This window comes from Lepidochelys kempii, chromosome 12 (genome assembly GCF_965140265.1).
Source record: "Lepidochelys kempii isolate rLepKem1 chromosome 12, rLepKem1.hap2, whole genome shotgun sequence".
In the NCBI taxonomy this organism is placed as follows: domain Eukaryota; kingdom Metazoa; phylum Chordata; order Testudines; family Cheloniidae; genus Lepidochelys; species Lepidochelys kempii.
In genome coordinates this window covers 33,952,513-33,977,652 of record NC_133267.1, presented here as the reverse complement: position 1 = coordinate 33,977,652, position 25,140 = coordinate 33,952,513, and the positions used below count along the sequence as shown (strand labels likewise).

At 38.1% G+C, this 25,140-nt stretch overlaps 1 protein-coding gene across 2 annotated transcripts in view; it reads right to left on the bottom strand.

Moving 5' to 3' along the window:
- CDH13 (cadherin 13) overlaps nt 1–25,140 on the bottom strand; it is a 789,423-nt gene that overhangs the window by 347,396 nt on the left and 416,887 nt on the right. Inside the window, exon 6 of one of the 2 annotated variants that reach the window (XM_073308070.1) lies at nt 15,868–16,006. The exons of the other annotated variant lie outside the window; for it this stretch is intronic. Within the exon in view, the coding sequence (XP_073164171.1) occupies nt 15,884–16,006 (123 nt within the window). The 3' untranslated portion in view covers nt 15,868–15,883. Of the gene's footprint in view, nt 1–15,867; nt 16,007–25,140 lie in introns of those variants that run through there. 2 annotated transcript variants of the gene reach the window in all.

Here is a 25,140-nt window from a genome sequence, read left to right as displayed (position 1 = left end):
GGAAAAATTGGAAAGAGTCCAGTGGAGGGCAACAAAAATTATTAGGGGGGTGGAGCACATGATTTATGAGGAGAGGCTGAAGGAACTGGGATTATTTAGTCTGCAGAAGAGAAGAATGAGGGGGGATTTGATAGCTGCTTTCAACTACCTAAGGGGGTTTCCAAAGAGGATGGATCTAGACTGTTCTCAGTGGTAGCAGATGACAGAACAAGGAGTAATGGTCTCAAGTTGCAGTGGGGGAGGTTTAAGTTGGATGATAGGAAAAACTTTTTCATTAGGAGGGTGGTGAAGCACAGGAATGGGTTACCTCGGGAGGTGGTAGAATCTCCTTCCTTTGAGGTTTTTAAGGTCAGGCTTGACAAAGCCCTGGCTGGGATGATTTAGTTGGGGACTGGTCATGGGTTGGACTAGATGACCTCCTGAGATCCCGTCCAACCCTGATATTCTATGATTCATATATGATAAGTTTTTGGTTCCACTTCAAGCTATAGTCACATTATTGGTGCATTTCAACTTCACAAATTGTCGCTCCTTGGGAAAGTGTTTGCAGTCAACCTGCAAGGTGCTGAGTGCCTGAGTCAATAGGAATCGAAGGCTCTGAGCATCTCTTAGGGAACATAGTATCTGGCAGATATAGTCTACTTATGAATTAATGTTTATTATAGAAATTAGAAGTTGTAAAGCAGAATATTGGTGCTAATTATAGATATGAAATTCCTCTTCTCTTTCCTACATACATACATTTCCTTCTCTTTCATACACATAAAGCCTAAAAGGCTCAAGATAAAGGGTTTTGCTTTTATTTTTAGAAAGGTTCTATCTTTATCATGCATGTTTTATCTCCAACATGTTTTGCTGGAAATAGATTCTTTCAACAAAATGTTAAGCACTAGAGCGTTATCTGAATGAAGACTTTTCTGAATGTCTCCTCTAAATTATAGATCATTTTTTCATAACAAACAATTACTATAGATCTTCAATCTGTTCTCTTTCTGACAGTTCTGACACATCTATCTGAGATGTTAAAATGATCTTTCTTGCTTTCTTCAGGTTATGAAATGCCAGAGAGGTCTTCTTAGGAGAAACACCTAACAGTTTTGATTTGCCATCTTATCAGTGAGGACAGAATACCTCATTTTAATTGTTACTTAAATTCTGCCCTGGATAATTAAATCACAAATTATCTTTTTTTAATCTACTTTTCTTCTTTACTTTTTCTTGAGTAATACCAAAGTTATACTGGCATAAGTTGATGAGTTATCTCACAAATAAACCATTTGAAAGCTACTGTAACTAAAAGAAAGAATAGGAACAACAGGATAGTCTACAAATGGCTGATTAAAATTGCAGCCAGGTTTATGGAAAAACTAGTAAAATTCTTAGGAAAATATATATAGTAAAAGATATAAACATTTAATTTTACCATGTTCATATTATGACTGTTGTAAGTTTTCATAGTATAAATATATACATAGCTGTCATCTTATGCACAGATGCTTAAATTTCCCTGTTGCAGGGAAAAAAAGGGTTTAGAAACCTTAATATTTATCAACATCAATAAACAGAAACTTCTAAAGATTTCAAAACTGTAAGGATTTCACAGAATTAGGAAAAACTCATTAAAATAACAGAATAACATTGAACCTGCTGTAAAGGCTTCAGTTTAAAGGTTGGTCTCAAAAACATTGTAAGTTGGATTTGCAGCCTACATGATGAAGAAGGTATTATTAAAGGCATGACAAATGAGAAAAGGTTCCAAACTAATCATTCATTTAATAGCTTATCTCTCTCTCTCTCTCTCTCTCTCTCTCTCTCTCTCTTTTTTTTGGGGGGGGGCGCGGGGGTGATTTGATCTGTGTTAACAAAAGAAGCAGAAAAAACAAAACGAAAAATCAGCACATAAAAAAGTGCAGGGTTTGGAGCAAAAAGGTGGAGGGTTTTTTGTGTGTTTTGGACATGCTAGAATATATGCAGTACAACTGGTATTCAAAATATTCCATTCACTGAACAGGGCATAAGGTACTGAAACCTTGGCTGACTTCCATAGTAGCATCAATATCCATGTCTACAGAGCAAGCCTGAAGCATGCTAGTTCAAATTCAAAAGGGAAGGTTGTATACTTAGAAAACTAGATGATATGTGTGAGAAGCCCACAAACCGCATCCGAAAACTGGAAGATTATGTGCGCAGACACCCTCTCACCACCGCTCACATGTGCCTGCGATTGTTGGGCCACGTGGCGGTCTGCACTTGCATGGTCCGGCATACGTGGCTCCGCCTCAGGCCCCTGCAGGCGTGGCTGGTGTCAGTCTATGTCCCCAGCAGACACTGTGTGGACCGTACGGTCAGAAAATAATTGTGGAACAAATTCTACACCCTCTAGTCAAGCAAAACTCCTCAAGTGTGCCAATGTCCCATTTACAATATCTGGCCCCACAGTGCTATATAAAGGATAGGATTTTCAGAAATTGTTGTTTCTCTTAACACAACTACATTTTAACTGTGTGTGTAAATTAAGAAGAATTTCAAAAGAGACTGATGACTCCCAGTAGAATTACACAGTAATTAATTCTTTATTAGGAAGAAATTGCTTCAACCTCTTTGGAACATCAGGCACAAAGCATTGCTGACCTGTGAGCAGAAGAAGGAATTTAACAAAGTCGTGATATAAATAGCCATAGACTCCAATTCTTCATCAGTTCTGATGCCCCCTCTTTTTAAATAATTCAGATCATTGTTCAAGTAAGGAGAATAAAAGGTCACAGCCAACATCAAAGCGGGTCTTGATTCCTGAAGTGGTGCTTAGCATGAACTCCCAAGAAACTAAGAGTAAATGTTAAAATGATATTCGTTGCTCCCTCTAATTTCACTCATTGAAAGTGCGGGGACCTATATGTACACATCTCTAAAGCCCCACTAGATTTCAAGGGTTTTTTATTAATTAATTAATTATTATTCTCCTCTTTTGAATTGCTATGAAATGATTTTTTTGGGTGGAGCTGGGGAGCTGGGACGGGGCGGGCAATTAGAGTGGCTTCTTAGCAAGTGAAATGCAAGATAATGGGCATGTATTGGAAGAAGTTGTGCTATCATATAGATTATATTTGAAGTTAGATGCCATTTGACAAAAAACCTATATCGGGGGGAGAAGGGGGAATGAAGACCACAGGACAAAATAATACGACAGTGTGAAGGAAAAGGAAATAATGGAGAATATCAAAAGCCTTTCTTAGATAGCCTTATCTTTGTTAAGTCAAATCCACTAATAGTTTCCAGAATTGATCTCACTCTGATTCCCTGGGGTTCAAACAAGAGACTTAACTTACTGTTGGTAGGAGTGGTCTCAAAGTCCACCGAATATAATTCTGTCTGGTTCCTTTACCTACATCCTTCTCAGTTAGAATTACTATACAGTGATCAGAGGGGGAAAAAAGCATCTATGCCCAATCCATTTTGAGGTTTTCATATTGTATTTATTATTATCCAAGCAACATTCAGCTGAAAGAAAATGAGTCGGGGGGTTTGAATGAACTTGGTCAAGCAAGAGACCTAGCTGATCATGATTTTGTATGGCAGCCTGAATCCCAAGTTTCATTATGGTCAAACTTATATAAAAGCAAAAGATGATCAAATCCATACAGATACTTTGATTCAATTATTTACTTATTTTACTGTTTATTTACCACAAAGATTTTTACACAGCAAATAGCTTTACTCACAATGCACTACTGCTTGGCCTTCCTTGAGGTGAGAACTGCAGGAATGTTACCTAGCCAATAGCTCTTGCATGCTTTATTTTCTGTAATGGCCCATTTTACAGAAGTGCTGAGCGCTTGCATTTCCTGTAGCCTTCAGGTAGAGTTAGGAATGCTCAGTTCCTCTGAAAAATCAGGCCCCAGTTCTCTTTTTTTGTGATAAGAGATCTCTGCTGCATCCAAAGCAGCAACAAATTCAGGGACTGTTTGTTTTTCCTCTTTTCCAAGAGGTGGAAGTACACAAGTGCCAAAAAATGCTGTCCAACATCACCTCCATAGTCCTTTCTACGCTAATTAAAATGGTACTCCAAGCCACAGCTAGTCCTGGAAACCTGAAAGTTCAAACAAACAACAAAAACACCCTTAACAGAAACGTTCTAGTGTATTTGCTAGTTTGAAACACACTTTTGCCAAGTGGGGATTTTTCTACCTGGTAATTACTATAAGAATTGCCAAAGAGACACTAAGTTCTGACAGACTAATCTTCCTTACTGTTAGCATTAAAACAAATCTTTAATGATGGAATATAACTCTGTAACTATGGCCTGGAGAAATCCAGGTTGTTAGATGTCATAATGGGAACACAGAAGCATAAAACAGTAAATGTTCTAACCCACCAATGCCCACTCATTCTAATTTCAGGAGCTCAGTTGTGGGAAATATGCCGACTTGACCCCTACAGATACAAGATGATCAGTGCTATAGAATAAGACAAAAACTCTCAGGGTCCCTGCTAATAAATTTGAATATGCTAAAATGTCTGCCTGACTCTAAATTTGGTGATCAAGACTCTAATTACCTAATCTAATGTAGATACTTCAATGCTATTGGTGTCCTAGTAAATGCATTTTCGCCATCACCATATGTTCCTCTGAATCCAAATTTTGGGGTGGGGGTGGGGGAAGAAATACCATTTTCCCTTGGAGTCCAAGGTTAAAGACTTTTTTTCTTTACTGTCAGCATGAAAAGGTTCTTTTCTGTGAACTAGATCACAGTGTAGAAAAGCATGTTAAAGAATTATAGAGAACAATGGCGTGCATTTCAGAGAATAGAGTACATTAAATACGAACGACTAAATCCTAGAAATCTTACACTTAAATGAACTCAGCTTTTGCTACAAGACAAGACTAACCTCTTTTTTTGTTTTGTTTTCTTTGTTTTGTTTTGTTTTTGGAAAAATGCATTTTGAGGTTTTCAGCTTACCAAAGAACCCAACTAATGCTGGGTTAGTCAAAGTTTGGTTGTTTCTTGGAGGGAGGGTTGTTGTGGTTTTTTTGAGTCCATGGAAAAACTCAAGGTGGGAAACAATCTGATATTTCTATCAGTTACTCCTAGAGATAATTAAAGGTGTTGAAAGCAAAACTAGATTACTAAGTAATAAATGATGTTTGGTATCATACAAAGATAGGCACACGTATTCCATTTTGGAACAGATAGAACTTTACTTTAACTGCAGTTATTTGGCTATGTTTATAACACTGATCACATACAAGATATATTTAGCACTTGTAGCCCTAGCCTGTATTCCTTGCACACAACACATTCCCACTGATATCAATACAGAATCAAGTCTTTATACATAGGATCACGGCCTTGTTTGTGGTGTTTCACATCTTCAGAGCATGTTACATACATTAACTAATTAACCTTCAGAAAGTCCCTGTGAAAAAGACATCCTCCCCATGTTCTGACAGAGAAGTAGAGGGAAAAGGATATTCAATGAGTTGTGCAAAGTCAAGCAATGAACAACTGGAATTCTCTACTTTGCATTATTGGGAAGCAGCGGGAACATATCTATTCCTCCAGAAGAATAGGCAACACCTGTATGGTGGTGATAGTCCAAAGAAGTCTAGTTGAGAATAAAAGAGTACAAGTGCTGGCAGTCAGGATCAGTGGGCAGGCATCTAATCTGGCCTGGACACAGGTCTGGTTTTGGACTGTGCTAGGAGACTAGATGAGTATTTTTGATAGGTTTAGAAATATTTGGTGAATCAATCCCCCACAAGAACCCTATGAAATAGACATGTTTCAGCACCCCCATTTCACTGGTGGGGAAAATGAGGCACAGGGTAATTAACGATCATCTCTATCATTATTTTAATATTAGGGTAGAATTGCGGAGCCCCAACTGAAACTGCAGCCTCATTTTGCTAAGAATAGTACATACAAGTAGTAGGATGGTTGTCACCACCTGTATCCCTATGTTCACCCTTTTTATAAGGCTATGATGGATTTTGCACAAAATATGCCTTGTATTATTTGAAAACTCATAGTTTGCTGATCATTATTGAACTGGTAAAATATGTGTGGCAACATTCTATGTAAAGTTATAAGATTCTACTGTATAACATTACTGAGATATGTTCCAAGTTTATAAAAGCAGGCACAAACCAGTTCCTCAAAGACAAAAGGCAAACTAACACCTGAGCCAGGTGTCAACAAAATCAAATGGACTATCACCTGGTTAAGAGGCCATTCTTCAACAGGAAAAAGGGTGTGTGAGAGACCCCAAAATATGCCTCCCTTTCTCTCTGCCCATGGTATCAATGACACCTGAAGGACAAGGAAACACTAAACAGAGGGAGGGGTCCTGGCTGAAAAGAATCCAGCCAGTAAGATTTCTTAGCATGTGGTGAGAGACACCTTTGCTTTGAATTCATTTAGCTTGTTAAGTTAGATATTAATTGCATTTTATCTTTTATTTTCTTGTAAGCAATTCTGACTTTTATGCCTCATTACTTGTAATCACCTAAAATCTATCTTTCTGTAGTTAATAAACTTGTTTTATTGTTTTATCTAAACCAGTGTGTGTCTGGATTGATGTGATTTGGAAACTCCATTTGAGACAACAAAATTTGTGCATATCATCTTCTATTATTGAAATGATGGACTTTATATGAGATTTTTTTGTCTAGGAGGGAGCTGGGCGGTACAAGACACACATTACTGGGGGAAGTCTGGGACTTGGAGTTTGCTGGTGTTACCCTGCAATGTAATTCATGAGTGGCTGGCTATAGCACTCATACAATATAGCTGGGATTGATTTACGTGCTGGAGCCTGTGTGTGGGCAGATCAGGAGTGATTGCTCTCACAGCAAAGCAGTGTAAGAGGCATGCCAGGTTGGAGAATTGAGACACCACAGCTGTCCATCTGTCCAGATTGTACCCTGGGTAATGTCACAATTGTCATTGCCCCAAAAGGGTTAAAATAAAAATAGACAAGACAAAGGCTGGGAGAGGATACAGAAATGAGATGACTGTTGAAACTCATATAGATGGTCAGAATCATAAACCAGGATTAGACCCTAAGTAGCTTGACTTTCTGGCACCAGTCTGACAACTGAACCATAATACATGTCAACCAAGTCATTTGGGGTACCTCTCCACAGCCCATAGCAGTGAGCTTCCCAGCCCAGGTCAAAGATTCGAGCTTGCAGGGCTCATGCCAGCACTCTAAAAATAGCTGTGTAGACAGTTGTGGCTCAGACTAAAGCCCACCCACTTCTCTTGCCTTCAGATCTGTCTACACAGCTATTTTTAGAGGATTAGAGTGAGCCCTGCAAGGATAGGTTGGGAGGCTTGGTGCCAGGGGCTGTGTAGCCATACCCCCATAGGGTCAAATTTTCCAAGGTATTTAGGTGCCTAAAAGTGCAGATGGGCATGTAGTGGGATTTTCAAAAGTCAAAAGCAGGTTAGTCACCTAATTCCCATCCAAATCAAGCCCCTATATACCTTTGAATACATCAGAAGCATCATATGACACATTGCAGTCTTTTCTGTGATCACTTTGTGCTGCCCTAATTTTATTATCCTTCCTCCTTTAGGCCTTTTCTGTAAAGAGTTCTCTCTCTCTCCCTTTCGCTAGCACATTGGCTGCCATGGTACTGTACTCTACCATGTCCTGTTTTTATCCATGTTACAATCTGCTTCTGTTTTGGACTATGCTAGGTAATATCCCAACTCTCTACTTTCCAAGAACCCTATTCAGCCCTCCTTATTTAGGAAAACTGGATCTCATTTTTCTCAATGTCTCTAAAGACAAGAAAGAGAATTGAAAACCATTCTTGTCATAGAAAGCAGCACAATTCTAGGGACTGTTCTCACAAGCTACAAACAACAAAAACACTTTTAAAATCATGCATCCCCTTAAATGTTATCTAGGAGTTATGGACACAGAGAAAATATGCTCCAGTGTCCAATCCCAAAATAACCCTAAGGAGTATTTCAAATATAACTCAAATCTGTATGGTTGTAGAGCTCTTCAAGTGAAGCCATGTGTACTTTAGACAAACAGAAAGCATTATGGATGATCATATAAATACTATTTAAAATCTTCCCATATCACAAGAGAACACATGTTGAGGCCCTCAAAAGAGAGGGATAGAGGATATCAGGATACACCAAAGCAATCAAGTCTAATCACCACTAAAAAACATGAAATTAAAGGAAATCAAAAGAGGAGGAACTAGGACTGAAATAAAAGCATGAAAACAACAAGCACTGCCAGCCTTTTTAGGCTCTGTGCTGCACAACAAAACCAACAAACACACATGCATAAGAACAGACGGAGAATGGCAATACTCTTTTAAATCGCCCCAAAGAATGCTCAAGTCCTGCTCACTGTTCTTACCACTTGAAAAGACAGTGCACTAATGAGTGTCATAAAGGGAATGACAATAGCCTCAACAAGAGTTCCATCTCAGAGTGAGATTCCAGTTAAGAGGCAGTGGGGTTGCAAAACTTAATCAGTAAAAAATAAAAATAAAATCAAAAGTAGAGCAGAAACAAGAGAACCCATTTAAGCAGAAGAAATAAAGGTCAATGAAAAAGTTAGGGATATATCACCATGTGTATATATGTTTTATGTCATATTACTATGTTGTTCAAAGTATCTGTTGGTACTAGTGGGAGGAAGAAAAAAAGGACTTCCTGATATACATTCTAGGAAGTCACTGGTTTGAGCCAGTTTTGTATCAGTATTAGTAGGTTTTTTTTGTTTCAGTGGAGGAAAACAGCACTAAAACACAAACTTTTCTACACTTTGCAGGTTACAAAACGGATGCAACCACTCCATTAAATAGTGCCTTTTAAGGAATTGTTTAATTAAAGTATATGAACAAACTTTTCTCCATTTTCTTCACTCTGTTCATGAATGACATTGACTGAGAACCCGGCTGAACTTAGATTCATGAGTGCTGTATGTCCTTAAAAGTTCATGGGAGCATCAGAAGCATCAAATGACCCAACTCGCTACTTTCCAAGGTCCCTGTTCAGCACTCCTTATTCAGAAAACTCCTACGGACTCAAGTGTATGTTTTGCCTGCACATGGAGTATCAGTGGAACCTGAAGCATTACATCATTCCTAAATCTCTCTTGCAATATCCCTCTGAGCCTTCTCCCCCCTAAAAAAAAGTGGTCATTCGATCTCTCACAAACATAATGCATCCTGACATGCCCACCCATCATCTGGGATCTCCCCACACCCCTGACCACCATGTGTTCTACCTGACTGTGACCACAGGAATATCCTTCCTCAGCATGGTCTCCTCCAATAAGCATTCTGTGCTGTTTTTGAGCCTATCCAGTATGCCTAAGTGAACATATTTTCAGTGTTGACAGCAAAGATTGAGTTATTGTAGCTCCCATCTATATGGTTTGCTGTGAAGCTGTGTTTAGTTATGTTAGTTATCCATAAAATACAAGAGCTCTTTTATTGATTTTCTCCAATATCCGCATTCACAAATAAGAGGTTGTCAGCTCTGTTATACTGCTAAGGTAAGATTTTGACATTTGATTGGCTAAAAATACCATAAAAGTTTTCACAGTTGTTCAAAGTTTTGATTTTATTTCCCCCCTGTATTCTTTCCCTGGCCCTAATGGTTACAAAGATGTATGGGAAAGGTGGTAATGGTGCACTTGTTTTTCTTTGCCTTTTACTTTCAACTAAATGAGTTTCTACTGATTTTGTCTACAGTTAGCTTTATTGAATTTCCTGTTATGCCCAGTTGTTTTGCCAATAGAATGTCTATGGGACGTATTTCACAATCCTATCAGCTGAACTTATTGGTCTTTAAACATATTAGTTCATGTCAGGTCATAGACATTCAGCTGCTTTTCCTCATACACAATGTGGAATGGTTTGAGCTTCTTTTTTTGGTAGTTTTTCTAATGAGAAGGCTACATACAAAAGAGAATGCCTGACTTTGGCTCTACATTTTATTTCAGGAAATATAGTTACTGAGGTAAATATAATGGAAGTGGATACAGAAAGCAGCCTGTTCCGGTGCCTCTAGTTTGAGCTAGATGTTGTTTCTGTGAAGGAAAAATTCAGTGGACCCAAGTAGGCCTAAATTTCCCAAACAGGCCTAAATCTTTGGTAAAGCTAACTGTGTATATAAAGCATAAGAAAAGAGTGAGGTAAATTCCATTAAGGGGCGATTGCAAACAGCACAGCTTAAAAAAATGTTACCATAACCACTAAAAGTTAAAAAAAAAAAAAAACCATTAACCGCAAAGAAAACACCTGTCAATAACAGGAAAAGCTTGTTTTTGCTAAACTCCAAATAAGGCAAAGCTACTGTTGAAACTTGCACTATATGCCAAATAAGGAAAATGCTGTTAAAGGAAGTGGGTTTAACAAATTGTGGTTTATAGCAATATAAGCTCCTGTATTTTCTGTATACTGCGGGGCAGCTACTTAGAGCTGTTACCCCCCTGCGCTTGTAATCAATAAAGGAGCCTCAGGCTTGTTCTGATCCAAACACAATGCGTGGTTAATTTTTCCATGACATTTCTGATTTCTGTTTGGTTCCAAGACAGTTTGGGTACTTTTAACAACAAGTGAGTGTTTCAAAGCTGGCAGCCCCAGAATCAAACCACCTTCCTCACCACCACCACCTCGTTATCTGTGCCTTGGCCAGCAAGTCCTAATTTGGAAACTCCTTATAATTGTTTTAATAGAATCAGTTACTATATCAATACATGAGTCTAGCTCTCAACCCAAACTCCAGCCCTTTGGCTGGTTAGGCATCTCCAGGTATTTCTCAGTATCTTCTCTGCAATGTCCTGCCACCATCTCTGTGATGTCCTGCCACTAGTCTATCTCCAAAATTGAACCTCTTCTCTGTCTTCCTGCTTCTTGTCCACTCGTGTCACATCTTTCAGGCCCACAACATCCATGTAATCTTTTCTCTTTCCTCACTCTTTCTCCCTTATCAAGTCTTTTGCTATTTCCTATTGCTTCTTTTTAAATATTACCCATGTGATCACATTATGTCTTTTCCTCTCTACCTTCACTCCTGACCATGTTTTTATTTCTTGCTCTGTTTGGTGCAACTTCCTCCTTCCTGGCCCTACTGCTTCTCATCTACGCATTCCCCTAAATCCCTCCCACATGAGACTACCCAAAATAAAGCTTCTTCAGTCATTAGCTTCCCTTGATGATCGGACCATTTCTCCCCTTTCCACCCTCACTTCTTGAGCCCCATTGTTGGCTTCCTGTCTCTTATCACAAATTCCCCATCCTTGCAGTCAAGTTAACATCGTTGTGGCCTCACTTACACATCTACTTCTCTCTCCTCCCTGTGCTCTTCTTAACGTTTGCTTCTCACTTTCTTCCTTAGGACTAAAACCTGGCCCCAAGAAAATCCATAACAAATTCCCAGACTCAATTTACTGCCTTGGTTGCAGTTTCATTCATGATTCCCCCTGTGCTAGGAACAGTTCTCCTTAACAGTTCTCTCCCCTTAAAGCCTTCTTCCTCTAGGAATCCTTAGTAACAAAAGTCTCTCCACATTCTCCCTTACCGGAAGTGTTGTTCCAATTGTTTGGTCTTTGTTTTGTCTATTTTAGCTGAAAGATCTTTGTGGCAGGAAAGTATGATTACTACCGTATAAAAGTACTTTACTATATTAATTAATAGTAATAATTAGTTAAGATGGACACAATTTTTGGATGAATAATTTATTCAAAACCCACCCAGGCATGTGCCCTCAACATTAGATTAACAGACATGCATGTACGTTTTCTGCAGCTGATTGAAATGAAACATTTCATATGACCCAAACTGTACTTTTCCAACTTGCTGACAAATTCCAAACATTTTCAAGCCAATCAAATATTTTTTCCCCTGATTTTTCAGTTTGCTGGCCAAATAATTTCCCCAGCTCTAGAATTAATTTATTTTATGCAATGGACATGCTTATTATGTAGAGATGTTAGTTTTGTTTTTTTTCAGCTCTCTAGTTTCTTGCTGCTTACTCCAATCAAAAATTAGACTTAAAGGAAAAAAAAAGGGTATAATTCAGCTAGAAAGGAGTTACCTGAATGTCAAAAGTTAATTACAATGACTCGCAAAAAGTTAACCACAAAACTGTCTAATGCCACCTACCCCAATAATTACAAATGAAAAGAACAGATATGTTGAACTATACAGCTGAAAATTTGTGAAACATTTCTTTCCAATAAATAACTTGCGCACGTAAAAGAAACAATCACAGAACACATGAACTTCCCAATCGCACCACAGGAAGTATAGCAGTGAAACCTGCTATCCATGTTGAAAAGCCACAACTGAAACAACAACAAAAACTCTTATCTTTGAAACCAGCAGAGAAAATCACTAAAAGAACAGGAGGAAATGACATATTAACAAAAAGAGAAAATTATACCCTATTAGACATTAATAGCAATTAGGAAAGAGGTAACTAATTTCAAAGAAACAGGGTCACCACAACAAGACTTGATAATTAAAGTAACACACAGTAGAGATAAACATACCCACAAAATAGAGGAAGCAGTTGAAGCCTTACAATAGCGAAGCACTGGACTGTTTTTACACCCTATTTGATTAGAAAAAGAAAAACCTTCAAGAAAAATCTCTTCACTTAAACTTTTAAACGTAAAAATGTCTAGTTTCAAGGGTGTCCCTATTTTTTTTGTCCGACTGGGGACACCTGATTTTCGCAGAGTGCTGAGCATTCCCAATATGAAAACGAGGCCCCTTTAATCTGGCTCAGGTTGGACATGACAAAATTGAAGGATCCAGATTCACTAGTCACTTCTGAGTATTTAGGCCTAACCATGCTGAAATTTCTGATCATATTTCAAGTATAAAATATATGAACAATATACCCCTGTTTAAATGAAGTGAGAGTTATTTAGTCGCATCTAGTGGATATCACTAACAACTTCAGCCACTATCAACCTCAAACCAGTTGTCCAATCACTGACGAGCACTTATTCATACAAGTAGTCCCAACTCTGGTAGCACCAGCATTCCCCACTCCCCACCTAGCACAGAGGAAGTTGGAGTTGGACTGCATGTGCATTTCCACTGTGAGAAGTCCTTCATCGTGGATTAGGCATCAGAAGACGGTGTCATCTAGAACTGAATCTGTGTCTGTGTGTACAATATACTGTTCATAACTACTTGCAATATGCAATACATACATTCTATGCAATACAGCACATGATGGGGATAAGTAAACAACCTTCATGTAAAAGAGCATGATGAAAATTGTACAGAAGTTCTCAGTTCATTCTGTGTGCTACATCACTGTAGCTCTTTTGAATATCCTTTTGTTCTTTTGACTTTGCAAGGATAGTTTCCAGCAACATGCTTACAATGGATATGGAAACTTTTTCTTTTTTGGAGTTATCTATTTATCACCATTAAGTAACCTGCTGCTTATTGTGAAACATAGAAAGAAATTCACATCCAATCTATACCTACTGTTTGATTCTTGTGCTTCAGTCAGTAGCAACACATCAGTTATACAGACATTAACACACAGAGGAAAACTGTTCTATATAGAAATATTACTTGGGAAGGAGTTCTGCAAAACTGAATGCTCACTACTATAACTGTAAATAGATTCAATACTGGATAAACAATTTAGGAATAAATTCAAACTTGGGTAACAATTCTACTGACATTGTAATATATTATATTTACAAGAGGTACAATATTAGTAAGAAATGCAGAAGGAGCAAGTAATAAATGACTGTAACATGAAGGCCAGAACACATATGCAATCTGTTCAACAAACTCAAGGTTCCAATTTCTCCTATGGAGCCTATGCAAGTACCAAGTATATTGAAGAAACTGCTGTCAGAGATCATAATCCCTCATACAAACAGTGGGGGGAGTGGGATAAGGAAAAGAACAGTACATTGTGAATAGGACAAACATAAAAGAGTTAGGGCTAAGACACAAAGGGGCATCTCATGCCAACAACAAGATCTGCAAAGATTTTGTCAAATTTAAAAGTAGATAAAGAGCCAATTTAAAGACTCTCCATGTACCATCCCAGGAAACCCAAAGGAAAAACATCTTCATATCCATAATAGGATGTGCTAATCATCTTGCACATATGGCTGTCTCATTTAATTCTATAGGAAGGTTGCAGGATCACAGAATCATTCAATAGATGGCACTATAGGTCCTCCTAGAGACACACTACATGCCATTAAATGGAGACAGCTGGGGTAGAGTTATGACTGGGAGTATATTTTATTATCTCTCCTAATTTTACTACACACTGGTTTTTTAAAAAATCTACTTACTATCAGAAGGCAGATGGACTTAATACCACACAATGTTTCAAAGGAACTGGAAGTTTCAACTGCAGGAACATGGCTCGTGAAAATGATTTTTAATGACTTTTCAACAATTTAGCCCTCATTTCTCCCACAATGAATCAACAGTTGCTGAATATTCACAGACACTCAAAAGGTCAAGTGAGCAGACATGTCTATGAATTGCCTCTGCAGGCAGGAACCAAAATGGCACAACAGTTAATAGTTCACTAAGGAAGAAGGGCTGTTCGAAAAGTACACATCTGCTGTTTAGTAGTAGGGGTGGAATGACTTATAAAAATGCATAATAGTAGAAAAAACTTTCATAATTCATTAATTCCTGACATGTTCTTGGTTATGTCAGTGACAGACTGCATTACTTCAAATGGGGTTTGACAGCAGGTAAATTACAGAGTCTAAGAGTTTAAGAAAGTTACTCAACAAAAATGTCTTGATCATGAACAGCATTTGCATAGTGGAAAACATTTTATTACTAATGAAACAACGAATTTGGTAAACTGACATTAAGCTTATTTTTCTGCATCATGGTTCCATTGCTTTAACTCGTTGATTTTGCTAGCAGAAGGTTGGTAGCAAATAGAACTGAGTGAACTATTTGTTGCATTTGATGGTTTAGCCTTTTTCTGGTTACCTGTGGAAAGACTTCAAATTTTAGAAGGGCATTCATCATTCAGAATTGTTCAACAGTGATTATAAGTGAACATATTTCAGCCTTTAGATTGTTTGCAAATTGTGTGCTGTGACTTCTGCCTTGAGTAGTTGCTATTTGTGCTGTGTGATTGATCATTTCAGTCATATAGAGTTGTTTCTGCACTCTTACTGGACCATTTTTTATAAACAGGTGAATGACTTGAATAACTAATTTCCAGTTCAGCACTCCTTGCACAAGATTCTGAAAGACCTCTGCTTCCCTGAACATTCAAGCAAACTAATACAAAGTCCCTTATACTAACATTAGCAGAATTTGAATGTATGAATTAATGCATGAATGGCCATCAGTGCCATCAGAGAAAATATGTGGCTTTTATCCAAATTAATTATATATATATAATATCATTTCAGTATTCATTAGGATAATGCCATTTGGGGTATTATCCACAGTTCCCTTTCCAGAGGGTCAATACAAAAGATGCTTAGCAAGTGATAAATTATTTAGCTAGCTAATCCATAATCTGCTATAAAACAAGCTAAAAATGGGCTTGGATTGAAATATACAGCACACCAGCCTACCTATGGTAACTGGCAATTGCTGACAGCTGATATGACCCATTTGCTACCTGAAAAATTGCCGATTAGATTATTTCGTTGTTGGAAATTATTGTTACATGCCAACTGCCAAACTAAATTGCCACTGAAATCAATAGGTGAAAAGAGAAATCTGCTAAACCTCCCAAGTCCGTTACTATATTGTACCATACCTCCTATACCACACATCCCTTTTGCTTTTCATTTCACCTTACAGCTCCTGATCCTCTTGTTACTTCTTCTCCTTTGTATTATAGATGTCAGTTCTTTAAAAGGGACACTGTCAAGGCCAGTAGAGCCTAAAATCAGATCTTAATAGTTTTCTCTTTCTTTCAGGGGAACGCAAAGTGATTATGCTCATGTCATGTTGTCCTGCTGCTCCACCTGTCCGCTGTAGCTGTGTGGCCTGTTAGAGGAAGTAGGATTTTTGTATAGTTAATAAGACCACCACTTAGTTTTCCTGCAGCACAGGGGTCGGCAACCTTTGAGAAGTGGCGTGCCAAGTCTTCATTAATTTAAGGTTTCGCGTGCCAGTAATAAATTTTACGTTTAAGGAGTCCCCTTCCCTCCCCCCCCCCCCCGACGGAACCCCAGACTGGCAGCGGGCTGAGCGGGACTGGCAGCTGGGACCCCGGCTGGCAGCAGAGTGCCACTAAAAATCAGCTCGTGTGCCGCCTTTGGCACGCGTGCTGCAGGTTGCCGACCCCTGCTGTAGCACTTTTCATCAGTAGATCTCAAAGTGCTTTGAGAGGAAATAAAGTGATACTTGGCCAGCTCAGAGGAAGAGAGCAGCGAGGGAAGCTTAAGATTCACTGTCAATCACAAAGAAACCCAGTGTCAAATGTCTGTCCCTGACACGTCTCCTGGTAGAAGTTGGTATTTTCTTTCCTTTGGTGTTGAGATCATAATTCTGGACAAATTGGTTAAGATCAAGAGGTCAGCTAAAAAACCCCACAGTTATAGAGTCTGAAAAATCTGAGGACACAATGAATATATTACAGCTATGGATGCCTCAAAATCCCTCTCTAATTTTCATCTGATCTTGGCATATACACTCCTGGCTTGCAAAAAATGTCATTCTCGCTCACCAAAGAAGATTTGTATATTTATTCTTCAAGCAAGTTTATCTACGAGTCTTTGTGCACTTAAGCATGTTATTTTATCAGTAGCATTTCTAGCATACATTTCCTGTTTCTTTAAGCAACAACTACAGAAGCTCATTTGCCTTATGGAGAAGGTAATTAGTAGGTATCGTAGCTTGCCATTTATTTGACAGCTTTCTCATTTTCTCAATTTTACGTAATTTGACAGGGACCATTATAGATCCATAACTAGTCTTTCAGAATGACTTTCACAAGGTTAGTTCACTTATTAATTGACCCTTAGCAATGGCAATTTAAGAAGCATATTAATCTCGTCTGTCAGTTCTAACAAATAGTAGATGTGGAAAATAATTTGTCATTCGCAAGGAGCCTTGCAACAGAAATGAAGTGTCTGAATTTTTAATTAATATGCATATTCTTTCAACAAATGAGAGTTCGGGTTGGGGGGGTACACTTATTTTCAGTGATTTTCCTTTATTGCCCCTTTAAAGTTTTTGCCATTTTCTTATTATGAAGATAAACGCTACTACAGTGATCAATACATCCTATGACCGGGATAATCTTCTACAAAGGACACATTGGTGCTCACAACAAGGATCCATGAAACTGACAGAAGCATGAACAAAGCATTAAACAGTAGTGTTACCATTACATATACAGAAGAAAAGTTTCTTGCATTCAGGAGGATTAATCCAGTAAGAATATATTAGACAAAAGATTATTATTCAGTGACTGAAAAAAACAACTAATATCAGATGCTTGATGCTGCAGCCCTTTAAAATCTGCCCCTATAGCTCTTCACTAGCTTTGCAGAATGCAGATAGTTCATCTTAAAGTAAGGGCTACCTGTATTGAATTTTTAATCCAATATGCTGGTAGAGATTCAGCACCTGTTCTCCTCTTTTAGTTCTATCATTAACTAAATAATGGAGAACAGTTAACGACAAGGGGGAAAAGAACTCTGTTGAAAGAAATAATTCTTGACCTTGTGTAGTTGTATTAGTGTCTCCTTTTTCTGCAATTTACCTCAGGCTGACAAAACCCACACCCAACACAAACAGATTAAGTGGTATATTCATCTATTGAGGAATTCACACATAATTCCCAGAAAGATTAACACAGGCTTTGAGGGAGACTATAACCTCCTACACTCTGAATTTAAATCCCCGAAGGCAAGGAAGTACAGAATTAAAGGCTGAGTTGCCCCTTGCCTCCTGTCTTCCTATTGTGCCCAGATAATAAAGAAATATGCTAACAGCGTGATCTGAGACAGAACAGGTACTTAAGCCTGAGAACTATGCTATGTAAAGCAGGCTGTGTTAAGCACTATACAGAATGTTTGCCTTATTTCTACATACCCTTATTGACTGGGATAAGGCTTTTTCTGTTTTTTATCAGACTTTTACTAGTACCAGGTAGAATTCTATCTTGAATTCTCAACATAGGCAAATTGACTCCACGTGCATTAGGATCATGCCTACAATATGTTAAGATGTAGTTCTCATTGTTCTTATTTTAACAGGTTAAAACACATTTCTCAGGTAACTGTAATAGAAAAGACACAAAGAATGATGTTACGGTCTCATATTTATTAGAAGCTAGCCCAAACCAAAACTCCAACCACCAAAATTTAGGTGATTCAAAATCTCGATGCAGCTCTAGATCCAAATGCCACAGCTCTGCTACTTACAGAATTTCTAATATGCATATCAATAACCACTTCCTTGCAGTCATTGTGCTGGATAATATTAGCATGTATTTTAGCCACTTAAAAAATATGAACCATCTTATTAATTGGCTATCCCATTACAACACCTTCCCAGCTGTTGTGGTTTGCTGCGTAAACAGGTATTCAGGCAATTAAAAAAAAAAACCCACAAATTACATACTTGATAGAATGCAGTGTCTCTTTCAGAGCCATTAGTGTCAATCATGCGAATACAAGTTTTAAGCAATGTTTGAAATGCATGCCGTTTAAACAATAGATCATAGTCTGGAACTACTGCAACAATCGTACAGGTATCTCGGCATTAGTAACTCAGCCATTACAATGCTATTCATATTATGTTTCTCTTTGATAATGTTTCATGGTAGAAGAATAATTCTTATTTATTTATTTTTTTGAACTATTAAAAGCACCCTATGTTTTCCTTTTTTTAAAAAGGAAGATGACCATAATTTCCAAAGACACAGGTGATTGGATCTAAGGAAGAACTGCCCTTTGAAAAGGTACACAGTTCTTGTAACTTCACTACGTTTGTCAATGCCCTCATCACCGAAAAGTAGGAAAGATGGAGGCCATGCAGAGCAGACTTCTGTTACCATATCCCCTCCTCTTTTTTTCCTCCTCAGACAGGGCCTAATCCTCAAGATGATAAATTCCTTCAACACTTGTTGAAGTCAGCAGGAGTTCAAGTGACTCTTCTCTGGAGGGGGACAGCTGGCATGAGTCACCCAGAGAAGTCACATTGTACTGTACTGCATGAATGGATTGTTGAGAAATTGCCAATAAAAGTAACCGATTTTATGTGGTTCCCAGAACGCAAGGCCAGATTCTTAGCCGGTGAATATGGCATAGCTCCACTGCTTTCAATAGAGTGACACCAATTTACACCAGCTGAGGATCTGACTGCCACATCACTTCAGTAGTGATCCAAAAGTAAGAATGACACTTAACTAATATCAATGACCCAAGTACAGAGAGAAAAAGCTTTCCACTCTGTTGCACTATATAGTACTCTTAGCAGCTTATAATATAGCCACAAAAATTAAAAATGACCTGAACTACTGCATTACACTTAGCCACTGTTACAGTAAAGACAGGTAAACCCCAGTGTAGTCTCTGCCCCAACAACATTGCTGCTGTTAAAACAGAATTATAGTCTGGAGTTGGCTGTTGCCAATCTATTGATCATTTTAAACAACTAATCAGAGGATATCTGACCAATTTCATCCTATTGAAGTATTCTTGAAGCTGTTTTATATTTTCAGGGCTACGTTCTAGTGTCCATGACACTGATGTCACCTCATTAGCTTCAATGGAGTTATTATAGATTTACATTAATGTCTATGAAATGGAAGCCCATCCCACAGATGGAAAGCAGGCACAAATTCAAAAAAATTTATTCTCATTCAGACATTATAGGAAAGCCATAAAAAAACCTAGGAACCAATGTTTCATTCCTTATATTTCTATTTCCTATTTTCTGGTGACTGGTGACTCTTTGACTACCACCTTCTGTAGGAGTACTTGTGGCACCTTTTCTTTTTGCGAATACAGACTAACACGGCTGTTACTCTGAAACCTTCTGTAGGGAAGCTTTATTTTCAGACAACTTTCCTCCCCTCAAATGAATTCCTGCATGGTTTTGACTAGTTGCAACTTTCAATACCCACTTGCCAGCAGGGACAAAACAAAACACTAACAAAAGATTTAAGACAGCCAAAGAAAGGAGATGATCGAGGGTTTAATAGGGTTGTACAAAAGATAAAGTAAGCACTAGACTGGTGCAAATAACGAATGTTTTGGTTCAGTCACCAAACTGAAAAATAAAATAAAAAATAAAACTTGTTTCAGATCAACATAAAATGAATTAAAAAAAAAAATTCAGTGAACTAAAGAGAGCTGGTTTTGGTTTTTTAAGGCCAAGGTTGAAGGAAACATTTCATTTGATCAGAAACAAGATGTTTCATTTTGTTTTCAAGTTCTTTTACTTTTAAAAAAAAATCAAAATGAAGTAAAATTCAATATTGAAAAGTCATTTCCAATTGAAAAGTCAAAATATTTTATTTTGAAAATGGCAAAATAAAATGTTTTCACTTTATTGGGATTTTTAGGGTTTTTTCGATTGAAACAATTCAGTGAATTTGACATGAATTCACAAAAATGTTTCAATCAACCCAAATCTGAATGAATATATATGGCAAAAAAAAAGAGTCATTCAAAATTTTTTGCCTAGCTCTAGTCATGATTCTTCCCCCGCACACACTCTTTTGCTAGTATAATAAGATCCCCTTGAAACCAAATCATTTCTGGGGTTCAAAAAAGGGTTGTGCACCTCAGCAGTTTTGATTTCCAGTTCACAGAAGAGCAAAAATACTTCAAGAAAACTAGCAGTAAGTCCGAGCTGAGTGCATACAATATGTATTTTGCAGGAAAGTATGTTCTTAAGAGACTTCAGGTCCAGGTTTGCAGATCCAAGAGGTTTGTGTTTTATGCAGGGCATGCTGGATATTCATATGAGGCGACTCCATGCTTGTAAAATTAAAGTGGGTCTTCAGTAAGGGAACTATTTACAGAGATGTTGCAGCTGCACCTAGAATTCAGCAACTGTGCACACAACACAAAGCCTGCCTTTCACTGAGATGAATCCCCAATAGTTTATAGACTGGTGTGCAGGGACAGTTTAATTTATGCCTCCCTGAACCAATGAGGATGAAACAAGCCCCACAGAAGCACCTGAATGTTTGGGGGTTGATCTGAACGGAAACCAGACTCAAAGCTTTTGATGTGATCAGTCTTCACTTGCATTCCTGTTTTAAAAAATGACCAGAAAAAAAATAATTGAACACTTTTTCATACTGAATGTGCTTCCTGAATAGCCATTAGTCAAAGAAAGTAATGGAAAAGAATGTAACCCAACCATGAAAGTCTTTTTTTGACGAGTACCGAGACTGCAGAAAGTCATAAAAATCAGTATGGAATACACCTAGATTAAATAGAATTCTCGTTTAGGTTGCTGGAAAACAAAGTAGATACCAATTTGATATGACTGCAGTCACAATACCATGGGTTGCTTGGTAACCGACGTTGACAAATATGTCAAGAAATCATTTTAGTCCATTGTAAAATTTGTGGGATCAGGATGTTTGGAAATGTTTATGTAATCAACAGTATAACAGTAATGTTACTGTCCATTTGGTGCAGGGACAGAGTGTACATCTGCAGGGATAAGCGGAGCAAATTTCTGAAAATCCAGCTGTGTCTCTGTAATGAATCAAAGCCAGTTTTGCAAACTGACCTTTTAAAACATAAGCTTCCCCCTACCAGCCATCGTTTAAATTGTCAGAATCTTCACAAAACACAAGGACTTACTTATCTCAAATGGCAGCTGCCCAAATTAATTGACATTATGGGTTTCCATTGTTTCATTATTATTATTTCTATTTCAGTAATGGTGAGAACCCCAAACGACTCAAGGCCCCATCAGTCTGGGCAATATGCAAATATTTGGTTATAGACAGTACCTACCACAAAGAACTCACATCCAAGTTTAAGACACATAAGTAGTGTAACAAATATGCAGCGAGGGCAGTACAAATAATAATGATAATAGTAATTGTGATACTAAGAGAAAAGCCGTGTGCAAAATTACATCCTCCTTTCTCAAAAGGAAACCATCCTATGTTATCTGCATGTTGTTACAGGGCCATGATTTAGGATGGAATGACATGCATGCCACAAACTTATATACCAACGGGATAACACTCCTCTCAAATTCCCATAGACCTTGCTGCTTCTCATTCCGTTTTTTTATCAAAATTCTTCACAGTCAACAGGATGGCGCTAAATGCAAGTTAGCCAAATGAAAATGCCATCAAAAAGGGAGAAGTGGTGTAAGAGAGACTCCAATGGCCTGTCTATATCTAATGCCACTTTGTGGATAGCTAATGCAGGCAGCACTATCTTCCAGGTATCATAGTAACTGCCTGAAAGAAAGCAGCACTTGGTTGAAAATTAGTGGGCTAAAGAGAAATTCAGATTAGATGAAAGTGATGCTGATGGAAAGAAGGAAACACTGTAAGTCCCTACCCACCACCACCACCATCGACATAGACTTCAGAGTACTGTCAGGCAGGTTTGCCTAGACCTTTAAACTACAGCTCCATGAAAGCAGCCTGGAGCTATATCACCTCAGGCTCCAATTTCTTCAAATTTACAAAGACAAGCAGCATTCAGGCTTGAGTAGCCCCGAATGGAGACAGTCAAAGGGGAAAAAAGGCCATTGTGAGAAGAGATACTGGTGACTCAGCAAATGGAACTCTCTTCTTTGAATCAGAAATGAAACTGTGTACCAGTGTTGTTATAAGACAGTGTGCGTTTTGGGCTGATACCTCCTAGTGGAGATGCAAAGTAACTTTCTGTTCATTTCTCATCATTAAAGATCCCATTAAAGGCAGGGATCATCTGCCCTGATGTTTTGACCATAATCCAATATGGGCTATTTCAATTTCCCTATCTTTGTCCTCTTGTTGAGTTAACAGAACAAAGGTACTGTAGTTCTCTTAATCTCTGAGCTATAGACTGTTGGGTAGTGCTGAAGTGTCCTCTCACCCCAAATTTGGTTGAATTTCTGTGCTGTTTGATATTAATTGATTTATTTGACACACACTCCACCACATAGAGAACTTTGTTAAAAAAAGTCAAAGTTGCTGAAGTCCAAATCCCATTAAGTTAATCTCTCAAAATCAAGGAAATTAACAGGTAAGACAACAAACAATGTGTGAAATCTTGGCACCATTAAAGTCAATGGCAAAACTCCCTTTGACTTTGGCATGGCCAGGATCTTTAATCTACAAACATTAGAGTTCCTATAGTTTGCTAGTGACCCATCTATCATACACAGAAATCTTCAGTCCCGCTCCAATACACTCCAAACCAGAGCTGGTCAGGAAATTTCGACTAAATGTTTCTTCATTGGAAAATGAAGATTTGTGAAAAATGAAACTTTTTGCAGAAATACACTGGTTTTGACAAAATTTTCATTGGGAAGATTTTGCTCTGGTCCAGGATGAAATTTTTGGACAGAGAAAAAGAGCCCCCAAACAGATAATAGACTGGTGGTTAGGGCACTCACCAGTAATATGAGAGATCCAGGCTCAAGTACCTACTCTGCTTGATTTGGCAGTCTCTCTTTCTGACCCAATGAGTATTAAATCAAAAGGAGAAATTAAGTGAGAGAGATTGACTATATAGACTAGTTGTTAGGTTACTCACCTGGAGCATTGGACATCCGGGTTCAAGTCCCTCTTCTGAATTAAGCAGAATAGGCATTGAACCTGAATGTCCTACATCCAGTGTTAATGCCACTGTCAACAGCTATGGGCTGTTCTGGGTGGTCTACTGTAACTTGGGTTTAGTGAGCAGGAAGTATGGAATTTTCACAGACAACAAACACTGCCTGCCTGCCTAAATTCAGTGATTATCCCTTTAGAGAATGCCTTCTTTAAATAATAAATGTATCAGTGTGTGAAAATTATTGCTTCAATAACTATAACATCAGGTGCAGTGCTCATTACTCCTTAGCAATTGGCTCTCCTGTTTGTTCAGCGCTCTCAGTTCACTGGGGATACTTAATTACTAATGCAATCCATTATCTACTAGTAACAACCACCATATCAAGCATTATTACCTAATTAGTCAAATATGATTTTAAAAATCATGATTGATTGGCATTTTCAATGCACAGGATAACTATGTAGGGTATACGTGTTTGTTCTACAAACCAAACTGCATCAAGGTTTATGTCTATTCAAATATTCCTATGAAATCGGACAATAAAACAGTAAGTAACTGATTAACCATGACATGAATTTTTCAATTCCATCTCACTTGGAAAAAAATTAAATGATTCATATGCAAAAACTCTGTTTTTAGATCTTTAAGGTTATGACAGAGTGAAAAACCAAAGACATTCAAGGTTAAGACCAACACTCCCTGCTCCTTCCTTAATAAATACCTCTATACACTTAGGACCTAATCCAAAGGCCACTGAAGTCAATGGAAGCCTATTATGGGAGTCAGTATGACTGCTAAATCATCCTGTCTCACTGCAGTAAGCAGTTGATCCAAAACCATCAAAAGTCTTTGGGATTCTTTCCATTGATTTCAATAGATTTTAGATTAGGTTCTTACTGTAGTGAGACAGCATGGTCTAGTGGTCATGTAGGCTATGACAGATATTGCAAACCCATGAAGTATCTCTGGGGACCACTGTATTAAATTTATGAATGGTTTATCCATGATAGTGTTCTATTCCCTGGGGGAGCCTTGCCACAGCTCCTCTAGGAACTAAAAACAGTGGGGATGGTTACCCTGGGGATTGTAAACAACTCTGAAGAAGCATCACCTGTAGGGTTCAAGGTTTTCCAGAGACTCAGACAAAGAAAGGGCTATTGGTATAAAAAGCAGAGCTTGAACTGATATAGGGCCTTCTTTGTGATCCAGGAAATGGACAGGACCATCCATCCAAGGGGAGTCCCAACCCTTGTGGAAGGGATGTGGAAGACCTTGGCATACTGAGGACCATAAGACTGATGGGTGATCTCTGGTAAGCTTTTGTCATGTGTATATTAGAACTTTTATTGTTTTTTATATGTTTTGTTCTGTAATGTTTTTGCCTTAAGAATAAATGTCTAAATAAAGAAAGAGCTGTGG